This window comes from Astyanax mexicanus, chromosome 9, assembly GCF_023375975.1.
Source record: "Astyanax mexicanus isolate ESR-SI-001 chromosome 9, AstMex3_surface, whole genome shotgun sequence".
In the NCBI taxonomy this organism is placed as follows: Eukaryota; Metazoa; Chordata; class Actinopteri; order Characiformes; family Acestrorhamphidae; genus Astyanax; species Astyanax mexicanus.
Genome location: NC_064416.1, coordinates 7,755,475 through 7,770,587, shown reverse-complemented (window position 1 = coordinate 7,770,587; position 15,113 = coordinate 7,755,475). Strand labels below are relative to the sequence as shown.

General features: G+C 39.2%; 1 protein-coding gene across 1 annotated transcript in view; it reads left to right on the top strand.

The window, feature by feature from the left end:
- Positions 1 to 1,096: 1,096 nt before the first annotated feature.
- zbbx (zinc finger, B-box domain containing) overlaps positions 1,097 to 15,113 on the top strand; it is an 84,476-nt gene continuing 70,459 nt past the window's right edge. Inside the window, exons 1-3 of the mRNA XM_049483311.1 lie at positions 1,097 to 1,184; positions 3,923 to 4,047; positions 5,761 to 5,874. Of these exons, the coding sequence (XP_049339268.1) occupies positions 3,986 to 4,047; positions 5,761 to 5,874 (176 nt within the window). The 5' untranslated portion in view covers positions 1,097 to 1,184; positions 3,923 to 3,985. The remainder of the gene's footprint in view (positions 1,185 to 3,922; positions 4,048 to 5,760; positions 5,875 to 15,113) is intronic.

Below are 15,113 nucleotides of genomic sequence, written 5' to 3'. Positions count from 1 at the left end.
AATCTCGAAAGATCTTGAATTGATTGACATTCATATCATTTTTCTTATTATTTCTTTACTTAGTTGAGTAGTTCTTACTATAATATAGATTAGAACATAACTCAAGTAGAGCTATTTATGTTTTATGGGCCATTCCACTAAATGTGTGTCATTTGCTTGTTGTCCTTCCAAAATAAACTTTTTTTTTTTTACTCTGAATCTAATAACACATGAATTTAACTATTTAAAACAGGGGTGTCCAAACTTTTTTTGTTGGGGGCCAGAAGGAGAAATATATTTGAAGTCACGGGCCACAGACTCTTTAATAAAACAAATAATGAAATATACCACTTTAAATAATACTTTTTTCCTATACTCCTATATTCCTATATACCGCTTTTAGACTCTTTGGTCTGTTTTTCTGCGCTAAAAATGAGCACTCTCTCCGCTTTTAGACTCTTTGCCCCGTTTCTGACACCTAGTTCAAACTTTGAATCTCACATTATAAAAACCTGCTTAACAGCGGGCCAACTTTCATTCTATTTCTAAAATACTTAGAAGGTTTCTAATCCAAAGATGGGTACAAAACTCATGTGACATTTAAAAAAGCATGTTTAAAAGCAAGTCCACTAATTCCTTTTAATTTCTCTCAAGAAAGTCTTTATTTTAAAGAAATGATTGATTGCATGTTCAAATATTTGATACTTATGACAAAAAATCAGTCCTGTTACTGGCACTCATTCCTGGTATTTTTATGTTTTGAGTAACAGGAATGAAAGTAACAGGAATGAGTTTTTAGCATAGAATTAGCAAAAACATGAAATGAAAATGTATTTTAAAGTCATTTTGTGTGCACATTTATATATGTAATTTCCTGGGGACAGAAATGGCACCCATTCGGTGGAATGGCCCTAATATTAAACTACCAAAAGCATGTAAAAAGAAGATCAGACTGCAGTTATTCATTTCTTCACTCCTGCAGTTCTGGATGCTGTGTGAAGTTCAGTACTTGTGTAAGTAGGAGGCTTGTGGATCCTCCAGCAGGGGGGGGGGGCCCTCCGGCAAGAGGGCGGGTCCTCCCGCAGGGGGCGTATCTCTTGTCTCCGCCCCCCAGCAGCGGAGCAGCGGCCGTTTCCCATAGCAACGGTAGACACAAGCACACAACCTGACAACAGGCGCTGCTGATATCTGAGAGAACGGCGGGAGTAAGTGATTTAACCCCATTTATACTGTAATATACTGTAATATACAGCGTTTACTCAGCGTTACTACTGATATAAGGGTTTAACCAGCGTTTAAAACCAATTTATATAACATTAACTGTCTGTTTTCTCTAGTATTAGAATAAAACAATAGGGCTAACTTAAGTTAGCTGTTAGCACAGCATAAACAACTCATACTAACTAGCTACAGACTATACTGACTCAGTGAATATAGCTGCACCATATATATATATTATATATATATATATATATATATATATAAATATACAGTTTCTGAATCAGTTTCTCTGATTTTACCATTTATAGGTATATGTTTGAGTAAAATGAACATTGTTGTTCAACATTTCAACAACATTTCGACAACATTTCTCCCAAATTCCTAATAAAAATATTGTCATTTAGAGCATTTATTTACAGAAAATGAGAAAGTTTTAAGTGGTCTCTTATTTTTTTCCAGAGCTGTATTTATGTTTTATCGTTTATATATATATATATATATATATATATATATATATATATATATATATATATATAAATAAAAAGTTTGACACACACTTTCTCACTCAATTCTTTTAATTTTATTTTAATATTTTTCCTACATTGTAAATGAATAGTGAAGTGATCCAGACTATGAAGGAACACATAAGGAATCATGTAGTAACTTAAAAGTGTTAAACAAACCAAAATACTCTGTGAAGAAGCATTTAGGTGCTCTTATCTGTAGAGCTGTTAACTTGTGGTATCTGAGGCTGGTAACTCTGAGGCTGATGAACTTATGCTGTACAACAGAGGAAACTCTTGCTCTTTCTTTCCTGGGACGGTCCTGATGAGGTTTTAGATTGTCTTTGTGACTCCACTTGAGGATACTTTTAAAGTTCTTGAATTTTTTCAGATTGACTGACAGGGTTAATATGGTCATGAAAAACCTGGAAAAGTTTTTGAAAAAATAAGCCAGAAACGTCATGGGGTAGCTAGCTAAGTTAAGTAAAGCTAAGCTAAGTAAACAAAACTGTAATTGGTAAAAAAAAGGCTTTATTTAAAAGTCCAACAAGCCGTGAAAGATGATCTACACAGATTTCTTTCCTGAAAATGTTTATTCACAGTACGCATAGATTCCTGAATATACTCGCCTCTGAACAGCAAAAGAGCTAGCGTTTAGCACAGTTAGCGGCTATTGCTAATGCTACTCCAGCCCTGGCGCTGGAAAAACTGAAACTCCTGTATAACGCTGTACCTCAGCTGATTGGCTTTACTGCTCCTTAATACCTGACTGCTAGAATTCATACAGTACATAAATGGGCACTGGAATATAAGGCGCACTGACAATTTCTGGGGAAAATTAAGGATTTTAAGTGCACCTTATAGTGCAGAAAATATGGTATTTTATTCTTGACTTAGTTGAGTGGTATGCTCTCAAACATATTAAGAGACAAAAATTCAAGTAATTAACTCTTGACAAGTTCAGCACAGCTGTTAACTGAAAGCCTGAATTCCAGGTGACTCTACCTCATAAAGCTGACTGAGAAAATCCAGCCAAGATGTGCAAAACTGTCATCTAAGCAAGAGGAGCTACTTTGAAGAATCTAAAATATAAAACATATTCTGGTTTGTTTAACACTTTTTTGTTTACTGAATAATTTCATGTTTTTTTTCATAGTTTGAATATTTTTATTTTAGTATTAATCCACAATGCAGAACATTTAAAAAATAATGTAAATGCCCTGCATTTAAGGATTGTCCAAAGCTGGTAATGAGTATTTTTTTATTAATTCATATACTAAATACAGAGCTACCAGTACATTTATATATATTACTTTTTCTGTCTCCACTTTTTGTTAATTTGACAGACTTTGAGAGAAGGGAACATCTCTTGACTGAGATCCACATTTCTGCGCCTTATTGACATTTATTAGGACATTTAGGGCCCTATTTTGTGATCTAGAGTGCACTGGCCAGTTGCTGATCATGCAGCTGTATTTAGGGCGTGTCGGTGTGTGTTTGGTATCGTGAGGGTGAAAAATATGCCTTGCACTGCTCAAAACTTGCAAAAAGCATGTACTAGCTCTCTTAATTCATCATGGGTGTGTTTTGGATGCAACATGAAATAAACCAATCAGTGAGCCACTTGTGTCCACATCCCTTTAAAAGCCAGGTGTGCTGTGCTGTGTTAGCCCATCTCAGCAGAGGAAACAGTGCTGCTGCATGGTTAAAAAAGGATATGGTGGGTGGCTGGCTGTTGACTGTTGTCAGGGTTTTAATCAGTCAGTGGCGCACCTGTATTTCCCCTGCCAAAATAGAAACACGCCAGAAATTTATCTGAACACACCTAACTTTCAGACCACCACACCCATCAGTGTACCTATCACGCCCATCTGATGCTATCTCTTTATGGTGTGGGTGCAAGGTGTGAAAATAGACTGTTGACGGGGTGTAAAATAGCAATGATCATTCAAAACCCAGGTTTACCTCAATGTGTTGTTAATTTTCACTATGAAAAAATGCTTAAATCTGTAATTTCTGGAAATACTGTACTTCAAAATACTTCAAAATTAAACACAAATTAAGAGATGCGCATATAAGTACAGTGTAATTCATTTGCAGTTCTCTTGCTGGTCCTTGTACTCAGTAGTCAGTGTATTATGTGTATTGTCAGTCATTTGGCGTGTCTTTGTTGTGCCTTTCAGATGTTTATTAATACTATTATCTGTGTTTTTTCTCAGGACTCCTTCAGACCACACAGGGGAAATTATTATCAGAGTAAGCAGCTCTCATCAGCAGGCGGCATGAATTTAAACGACTTTGTGGTCCTTCCCAGCAAGCCAAAGTCGGTGAAGTTAAATGCCAGGTTGGTTTGTTGTTCTGTATCAGTATCATTATTAGGGCTGGTAAATGATGGAGCCCAGAGTGATAATCACACTCATAATAATCTCTGAGTCATTGCATTAATATAAGCTCTTTATTTCTACTTACACTGTACATTTTTAGCTCCACTGATCATATAGGGCACTTTGTATAAAGTTCTATAGTCAGTGTGATTGCAGTAAGTAGTCATATGCTGCACGACACAATATGATGTATGGTTTTTGTACAATTGTCGTACGAAGTCCATAGCCATACCATATGTTGTACATTGCTCACGTTGCACATTTTAATCTTATTAATGCAAATCGTCGCTGTCCAATGAAAAACACTTATCACTTAAAATAGTAACTTTACAGGCGAGAGAAAAACCTTGTAAACTTTCAATGGAAGTCAATGTAAAAAGAGTTTATTTCAGGTCATTTTGAAGAGTTTCTATTGGTTGAATTATCAAGAAATTTTGTAAGGGACAGTTTGTCTGTTCAAATTATGTAGTATACTAAAAAACAACAAAAATGGAGATAAGTGTTTTTAATTGGACAGCCACGAAATACATTACCTAGCAACCAATTAGCAAATACCCACCACAGATACCATAGCAACACCTTAGCAACCACCTAGCAACCACTTACCAACCCCATAGCAACCACAATGGATACCTTAGACACACCTTAGCAACACTTTAGCAACACCATAGCAACCACCATGGACACCTTAGCAACATCTTAGCAACCACTTAGCAATGCTTTAGCAACCACCTTAGCAACCACCACAGACACCATACCAAAAATCTAGTTACAGACTACAGTCCTGTATCTATTTCTCTATATGCTTTATTATCATCATTCTTTCACTTTATTCTTAATACTCAGAACCCCACAGGAGAGAAAATCACCACAGAGCATTATTATTTGTATTTTGGGTCATCATTATTCTCAGCACTGCAGTGATTAGCACTGATTAGCATGGTGGTGGTTTTTGTCCTCCTATGTTTTTGGACCTACACTTTCCACTTCCCTGAGAGGGTGACATCATCAAGTACGCAGCTGTTCCAATTACAGAATAAAAGTCCTGGGTACTCTCGTCTTTGGGTAGTATGCACTTGCAAGTTGAACTTGTACTTGTACTTCGTATCCAAACTTGTACTTCGTATTGAGAAATGGCCCCTATCTTTCATTTTGTGCAACGTGGATCACGATGCTCATTGCTACGTTACACCCGTCAACAGTCTATTTTCATGACTTGTGCCTGCTCCTTTTAGATAGCAAGGACGCATACAAATATATCTATGCAAATAAGCGTGATGGTCTGGAAGTGAAGTGTGTTCAGGTAAATTTCTGGCATATTGACTGTTTGGAAACACAGGTGCACCACTGACTGATTTGAACCCTGACAGCAGTCAACAGTCAGATGCTCATTCCTCTTTTGGCAAACCAGGTGCGACACATGCGCTCAGCATGCATAAACCCCCGCTTGTTACATAGAAAGACACGCAGCAGTGCACAAACCCAACTTTTACATCAAATAAAAACCAGCCTAAAAAATACAGGACTACAGTTTGTAATTATAGAACTACAAAGTGCTCCTTCAGTTTTTGCTCAGTGAAGCTGAATAAAGAAGCCGACTTTAATGTAAAGGTTGTGCAAGAGTAGAGTGTTTCAGTAGTAAAGTGTTTGCTGAGTGTGTTCTGGTGTTGCAGGAATGTGCGAGAGCTGCGCATGGAGACAGTTCACCTGGACCAGGAGAACAAGGACATGGAGAACAGACTGCAGGAGCTCAGAGAGATCATGAGGCGCGAGAAAGAAGAGAGAGAGTGAGTAAAACACTGATAAAATGACCAGTGAGTGGAAGCGCAAGGTTGGTAGGTAGGTGTTTCTAATAAAGTGGCCAGTGAGTGGAAGCACAAGACAGCGTAGGTGTTTCTAATAAAGTGGCCACAGTGAGTGGAAGCACAAGGTTGGTGGGTGGGTGTTTCTATTAAAGTGGCCACAGTGAGTGGAAGCACAAGGTTGGTGGGTGGGTGTTTCTATTAAAGTGGCCACAGTGAGTGGAAGCACAAGTACAATGTAGGTGGGTGTTTCTAATAAAGTGGCCACAGTGAGTGGAAGCACAAGGCTGGTAGGTGGGTGTTTCTAATAAAGTGGCCACAGTGAGTGGAAGCACAAGGTTGGTGGGTGGGTGTTTCTTCTAAAGTGGCCACAGTGAGTGGAAGCACAAGTACAATGTAGGTGGGTGTTTCTAATAAAGTGGCCACAGTGAGTGGAAGCACAAGACTGGTAGGTAAGTGTTTCTAATAAAGTGGCGACAGTGAGTGGAAGCACAAGGTTGGTAGGTGGGTGTTTCTAATAAAGTGGCCACAGTGAGTGGAAGCGCAAGGTTGGTAGAGTAGGTGTTTCTAATAAAGTGGCCACAGTGAGTGGAAGCACAAGGTTGGTGGGTGGGTGGGTGTTTCTATTAAAGTGGGCACAGTGAGTGGAAGCACAAGACTGGTAGGTAAGTGTTTCTAATAAAGTGGCGACAGTGAGTGGAAGCACAAGGTTGGTAGAGTAGGTGTTTCTAATAAAGTGGCCACAGTGAGTGGAAGCACAAGGTTGGTAGAGTAAGTGTTTCTAATAATGCAACAGACATTTGTTGCATTGGTGCATTGTTTTAATGGAGGACAAAAATGGCTTTTGTGTAAAAAATACAAATATATCACACAATCTTAGTAAAATTTCTTTAGAATTTAATTAATAACATAATTAATACCACAGGATTTGACCTGTAGAGCTTTGCGGTGTGAAATTACAGTGCCGGACATTTAGGGGCTTATATCTGAATATATGAGGTCGTAACTCATACAGCAGTGGCGCCAGAGAGCTGAGGAGGTGTGTGTGTGTGTGTGTGTGTGTGTGTGTGTTTGTGTGTATATGTGTGTGTGTATGTGTGTGATGCATACATCATACTCTTACACCCACCCAGATGAAAATACGCATACACACTCCATCATAATGAGTGAAAGTGCAGGGGGAGGGTGTGGACGAACTGAAACGTGGCTTGATGCCTCTGTGTAGGTTAATGCATCATTGATGTATAAAGTTAACATATGATAATGAAATGAAGATGTTTCCACCAGTTGTTCTTCATGCAGGTTGCGCATTGTCAATTAAAGCCTCATACATCAGCACAGCGCGGTGGCCTTTCTGCAGCAGGCTGATGAATGCGGCAGCGGCGCAGCGTCTGCGCTATCTACAGTAGCCGCCTCATTCCTTCTCCATATAGGATCTGTCATATTAACCAATGGGGGAGGCTGGGTATCTAAATTGCATTTGCCTCCATGGAGGCGTTTGTAAGCGTAAGTGCACTTACCCAAGTCTAGCAGCACTTATCTGAAGCAGAGCTGCACAATATATCATTTATTAATTGTTATCGCAATATTGGCTTTTGCAATATTAATATTGCAGTAGGATAAATATGTAATACATTTTAGCTAGAGCTGTTTACTACTTGGTCTAGTTTTTGGTCTAGCTTTAAGCATGCTGACCTGTGCTGACTTTTATAAGGCGCACCGGATTATAAGGCACATGAAGCGACGCGAATAAAAATGCCTACATCGACGTAAACAAGGGCGTCACCATGTTTCTCTTCTAATAGAGAAGCTGGGGGGAAAGAGCCTAAGTAAACAAAATTGTAATTCTTATAAAAACATTTTCTTTAGTTAAACGAGCACTGGATATAAATCTACACAGATTTCTGTCCTGAAAACCATTTGTTTGGGTGAGTAAATCGCTTCCGTTTATTTACAGTAAGCTTAGATTCCCAATATTTTGTCTAAAGGTGAGTTTTCAGTCAAGTTCCTTCAGCTCTAAGGCTAGGTGCAGCAGCATTAGCATTAGACTAATGCTGGACTGAGGAATCCTCCCTGAGTGTTCCAGTAATCCAGGGCACTATCCGCAAGCAATTTGTGGCCCACATAGCTTGTTTTAAAAAATAGCAAACACACAGACTACAGTCCAATATACTCACCTTTAAATGAAAGCGAAAGAACTAGCGCTGCGATCAGCAGCTAATGTTAATGCTGCTGCACCCAGCCTTAGTGCTAAAGAATCTTCACTAAAAACTCACCTAAAGCGAAGTGCTCCTTAACACCAGACTGGTAGAATTCATACATAAGGCGCACTGAATTATAAACATTAATAGACTATTTTTAGGAGAGAAATCTGTGTAGATTAACATCTAGCGCTCGTTTCACTCCTTTAAAAGAAAGTGTTTTTGTTTTTAAAAAATTTTCTAAGTTTTGTTTACTTAGATTAGCTTTACTTAACTAAGTTACCCTAGCCCCTCACCACCACCCAGCGGTGAGACCTGCTGAATAAGGAGGAAAACATGGCAATATCCCTGTTCCTTACTGGTGTCACATAAAGCGCCTTATAGTCCACTACGCCTTATAGTCTGAAAAATACATACAATATATGTGTAACTGGGCAGTCAATACCACAAAAATGTGTAATATACAGGGGTTGGACAATGAAACTGAAACACCTGGTTTTAGACCACAACAATTTATTCTCCCGACGGACAGTTCTGGTGGAAACAGGAGAGTTGAGGTGCACATTGAATTCTGCCGTGATTTGGGCAGCCGTGGTTTTATGTTTTTTGGATACAATCCAGGTTAGCACCCGAACATCCCTTTCAGACAGCTTCCGCATACAGCGTCCACAGTTAATCCTGTTGGATGTGGTTGGTCCTTCATGGTGGTATGCTGACATTACCCTGGATACCGTGGCTCTTGATGCATCACAAAGACTTGCTGTCTTGGTCACAGATGCGTCAGCAAGACGTGCACCAACAATTTGTCCTCTTTTGAACCTTGGTATGTCACCCATAATGTTGTGTGCATTGCAATATTTTGATCAGAACTGTGCTATTACCCTGCTAATTGAACCTTCACACTCTGCTCTTACTGGTGCAATGTGCAATTAATGAAGATTGGCCACCAGGCTGCTCCAATTTAGCTATGAAACCTCCCACACTAAAATGACCGGTGTTTCAGTTTCATTGTCCAACTCCTGTATGTATTATGCATGATTATTTGGAATTACATTGACTACAGTGCAAATCAGCTACTTTATTTAAAGATATAGATAGAGGTGTGAAGTAAACATTTGCACCTGCTTGTTCTTCCTTGCACTGTTAATACAGTGTATGATACTGGTCACAGTTGGTATCACTTATCTGAAAGCACTAGTAGTGAGTCTGTTTCTGCAGTGAGGGCTGATGTTATCCAGTGGGCTGTAACCTGCTCTGTGTTTATCTCAGTGTCAGGCTGCCTGGTAAAGGGGGCAGCAGTGAATTCACTTTTAGACAGAAGCTGATAGACTCTGGCCTCAGGCCCAGCTGGTGTCAGAACCACACTGACACCTGCACTCGTGAACTCACAATCCACTCGCATCCTCTCAGTTCAGGTCCCGAACTCCACATGGGCTCCTCTTGTTTTGTTCTTCAACATTGTCATGGCTGCGACAGATCCGACAGCGAGTGAGGAAAAGCTCCCGGTCACAGGCCAGTTGTTTGCAGGTGGAGGAGTCTGAAAAAGCTGAGCTTGCCTTCTGTTCAGCAGTGGGCAGCTGATCACAGTCGAGTGAATGTTTATCCCAACCAGAACAAGCTTGCTGCATTAGTTTTACACTGATAAAACTTACCAAACAATTAGCATCAAAGTAAAATGGACTTTTGCTGTAGTAAAACATAATAAAAAGTACTAACCTTTGATGAACAGCACACCTCCGTTCTCCCACAGCGTTCTGAGATCCAGATATTTTAACAGTTTGTCCAAACACCATTTAGACTGAGTGACACGGGGCATAATTCCCCTGATAAATCACTTTTTCCACCGTTATCCAGCTCAAAGTAGCTCCACACCTTCTTGCTTGCTATTGTACTGATATTTAAAATGAGGCATTAATAACTTAAAAAGTAGCTTAAAAGAAGCTTATTAAATAACACTGTTTACATCCTATAATGCTAGCTTCAGCTCTGTTATGTCTATGTTATTTTAGTTCAGTGAGCTGAAGCTAGCATTATACGATGTAAAAATTGTTTTTTTAAGTTATTAATGCCTCGTATTTTTAAATGTCAGGGCTCTCCAGATTCTAACATTTCAGTGTAAACCCAAATAAACCCAATAAATCCTGCCCAACTCCACAGATATTTAATTAAACTCCTCCCACTCCTTATTATTTGCATAATGTGCGTGTTTCCCAATCCTAACTTACCCTCAGTGTGTAGTCTTGGCCACCAGGGCTACTGTACCTTACATTGGGTTTTACATTATATTTTATATAATAGTTATTTGCCTAGCCAATGTGTTGTAGGCTATAAAAGCAAGTTACCATATTCTGTACTGTAAATTCCGCCAAGTTTTCACTAATGTGTGATTAATTTAACACCAGGAGGGTGAAGACTAGCACATGCGTCCTCCGATACATGTAAAATCAGACTGCGCCTCTTTTTGAAGCGCCCGGAGGAAAGCGCAGTAATTCGGTTCTGATACATCAGCTCACAGACGCCTTGTGCTGATCCACATCACCCTTTGGAGTGAAGAGGGGAAAAGCACCATCTACCCGCCCAGAGAGAGCAAGGCCAATTGTGCTCTCTCAGGGCTCCGGTAGCTGATGGCAAGCTACATGAACAGAATTCGAACCAGTGATCTCCTGATCATAGTGGCAGCCCCTAGAGTAAACAAAGAAAAAAGATAATATACCCATGTGGGACCTGTATGGGTAGGCCAACTGGAAACCAGGAAGTTTTGTCCATGGGTTCCATATTGGTTATATATATGGATGTCACTGATGGACCTCACCAAGGTCAGTAATGGGAGCAGGAATAGTTAAACATGGGCCGTGTGTGGGTTGTACATAGAACATGGTGCCTAGATGGAAACAAGATGAGATCATGTGAGATTAAGGTGAGCTTTAATGATGGAGCCCATCAAATGTACAAATCCACTCAGAGCCAATGCACACCTGGAACCCACCAAGCCCACGTTCCACCCATGTGAGCCCCACAAGGATTCTACACAATACTAAAAATGCTTATACTAACTATCAGAGATAATTGTTGGGGTTTAGATGTCCATTATTTGCTTCAGTGCGAAAATAATAAACTTTAGATGCTGATCGAGTGCCAAATTTCGGAAGGGCGGACAGTCAGAGGGAGGTAGGAACAAAACTGCAGTTCTTTTCAAAGACTGAGGGAGAGTTAGGTGACAGTCAGCATGCTACGCTGTGTGTGTGTGTGTGTGTGTGTGTGTGCGCGCTAATCTTCCCGATGTTAGCACACTGCCACGCTGCTCACACACACCTCCCGCAGGTGCTGTCAGCAGCTCAGTGTGCTCTAATCCCCCCAATGAGCCTCACTGTGAGTGATGAAGGCCAGCAGATAAACAGCTTCTAACAAGAGTGGACAGCATACAGACCTGCATCTCTCTCTCTCTACTGCGCTCTCTGTCTGTATTTCTCTCTCTCTGTCTCTCTCTTTCTCTCTCTACTGCTCCCTCTCTCTGTATTTCTCTCTCTCTGTCAATTTTTAATTTTCAATTTAAAATAGCTTTATTGGCATGAATTGCAATTAACAACTTTTGCCAAAGCAATGAAACAAAAAGTTATTATACAAGAGGTAAAAAAAAAAAAAATATATATATATATATATATATATATATATATATATATATATATATATATATATATATGTGTGTGTGTATATATATATATAACAATAAGTATACAAATATGTATATTAACATATCTAACATATAAAAGTAAATATAAATAAATAATAAAAAAATGAAAATAAATGAATAAGATATTAATAACAGTGTTTTATGTTGTAATTATTTAAGGAGAGTTGTGATTAGTCTGTTGATTAAGCTGATTTCTGTGATGATGTAGAGCTGTCTCTCTCTGTGTCTATCTATCTCTCTCCGTGTCTCTCTCTCCCCTTCTCTCTCTCTCTCTTTCCCCCTCTGCTTCCCCCCTTCTCCCCCTCCCCCTCCCCGTCCTCCCATATTTCTCGTCTTTCTCTACTGCTCTCTCTCTGTATTTCTCTCTCTCTGTCTTTCTCTCAGTCTCTCTATACTGCTCTCTCTCTCTGTATTTCTCTCTTTGTCTCTCGCTCTCTTTCTAATGCCCTCTTTCTCTGTATTTCTCTCTCTCTGTCTCTCTACTGCTCTCTTTCTTTGTATTTCTCTCTCTCTGTCTCTCTCTCTACTGCTCTCTTTCTTTGTATTTCTCTCTCTCTGTCTCTCTCTCTACTGCTCTCTTTGTATTTCTCTCTCTCTGTCTCTCTCTCTCTACTGCTCTCTTTCTTTGTATTTCTCTCTCTCTGTCTCTCTCTCTACTGCTCTCTTTCTCTGTATTTCTCTCTCTCTGTCTCTCTCTCTACTGCTCTCTTTCTTTGTATTTCTCTCTCTCTGTCTCTCTCTCTACTGCTCTCTTTCTTTGTATTTCTCTCTCTCTACTGCTCTCTTTCTTTGTATTTCTCTCTCTCTGTCTCTCTCTCTACTGCTCTCTTTGTATTTCTCTCTCTCTGTCTCTCTCTCTCTACTGCTCTCTTTCTTTGTATTTCTCTCTCTCTGTCTCTCTCTCTACTGCTCTCTTTCTCTGTATTTCTCTCTCTCTGTCTCTCTCTCTACTGCTCTCTTTCTTTGTATTTCTCTCTCTCTGTCTCTCTCTCTCTACTGCTCTCTTTCTCTGAATTTCTCTCTCTCTGTCTCTCTCTCTACTGCTCTCTTTCTTTGTATTACTCTCTCTCTGTTTTTCTGTTTCTCTCTACTGCTCTCTCTCTGTCTCTCTCTCTCTCTCTCTCTCTACTTCTATCTTTCTTTGTATTCCTCTCTATTTGTCCCTCTGTTTCTCTCTACTGCTCTCTTTCATTGTTTTTCTCTCTCTGTCTCTCTCTCTGTATTTCTCTCTCTCTGTCTCCACTGCTCTCTGCCTAAACTTGACTTTTAAGATGATATAACACGATTTGGTTATAATAAAGTGTTGTTAAAAGTCAAAAGTCTCTCTCTGTCTCTCTCTCTCTCTCTTTGTATTTCTCTCTCTCTCTTTGTATTTCTCTCTCTCTTTGTATTTCTCTCTCTCTGTCTCTGTCTCTCTCTCTCTCTACTGCTCTCTCTCTGTATTTCTCTCTCTTTGTCTCCACTGCTCTCTTTCTCCGGCTGTCTGTCTGTCTTACTTTATCCACTGTATAAAGTACCCACGTCTCTATTTAAGCAAAAGTATTGGAGTGTCAAGTCAATCCATTAATTTCTACTTTAGACAAAAAACATTTGAGTTTGATATTAAAAGACGAATATGAGTCATAAGATTAACTTTTAAGATTTATTTCCAGGTATTTACACCTGGATCTGATACAGAGTTCAAAAGATAGCACTTCTTGTCTTAACCCACACATTTTTCTTATGAGCAAAAGTATTGGAACATGTAACTCTTAGGTGTATTTTATGGCCCAGATGTGTCCACAAATATTGACCATAGCCAGAACAACTGTTTGGAATGTCATGAAGAAGAAAGTCATCACTGGTGTACTACATAACAGATGGTGAACATGTAGACTATGGAAAACCACAGCAGCTGATGACAGGAACATTGTAAGAGCTGTAAAGAAAAACGCTAAAACAACTGTTAGTGACATCAGCAAAAACCTCCAGAGTGCAGGAGTGAAGGTATCACAATTTACTGTTCACAGAAGATTTTCTGAACAAAAAAACAGAGGCTCCACCAGAAGGTAAAAACCACTAACTAACAAGTTGAATATGAATACCAGGCTGAAGTTTACCAAGAAGTACAAACACAAACCTATGGACTGATTATGAACTAATGAGACAAAGATTGACATTTACCAATGCGATAGAAAGGCTATTTACTTTAGTGTATTTTAAGTTTACCTGTCCCAATACTTTTGTCTCAATAGGTGGTTCCAGACCAAAGCTATCTTCTGAACTGTGTATCAGATCCAGATGTAACCTGGAAACAAAAGCTGAAATGTTGATCTTTTGTCTCATATTAATCTTTGAATGCCAAACCCAAATGTTCACCTTAATTACTTTGCATAAAAGTTAAGAAACTCTTCATTTGTCGCTTTTTGGGGCTACAAATTGTACGCTCCTAAAGGAAATGTATGGTCACCTGTTGCTCTGTGGCCTGATAGTGTAAACATAGTGTAAGGCCTTATGTCACTGAAGGTCATTATGTTTTTTTTGTTAAATCCTTCAATTGTAGAAATGGCTGAGAAATCGAGGACATGGCTGGTATATGTCTCTCACAATCCCTCACATGGTCTCCAGTGGCAACACACTGCAGTAGGAGAGTTTATATTGAAATGTATTGGAAGAGATAATCAGCTATAGACTTTGCATGTACTAGATATTAACTAATTGGATTGTAATATCATGTTAGTTACCTGATATTAAAGAAATAATGTCTATATGACAGTCATTATGGAAGGACTTTTGAAAGGAGTTTAGTTCTAAAAGTCACTTTAATCACATGACGTAACCACTATGCAAGATGTGTTGGACTCATGATGTAATCATCCTGAAAGACACACGTTGGTCATGATACGTCGTGACATGTCTTCACCTCTGGAACAGTGTTATGAAAACACTGTCAACTCTCGTCTGCGGAGGCTGAGGATGAGCAGCTCGGAAGAGCTGGAAGCAGAGAGAGATACAGTCTGACAGTGCTAGTACTCTCTGCCTCACACACACATACAAACACACACACATCTATGTTTGTTTCATTATATTTAATGAGGACTGCCATTGACTTTTATATAATTATAGGCACATAAATCTACACCTGTATCTTAACCATACTAACTCTAATCTTATTTTTAACCTAAACCTATCCCCATCCTTATCCTCTGTCTGGTTCTTCAGTAACACTTTACTTGGATGGTCCATTTTATGGCCTTATTGATGCTCAACTGACATTTAACTAACACTGAATTGAATGTCCATTAAATTTAACTTAACCCTATGTTGAATGTAAATGATTAAAAATAGAAACC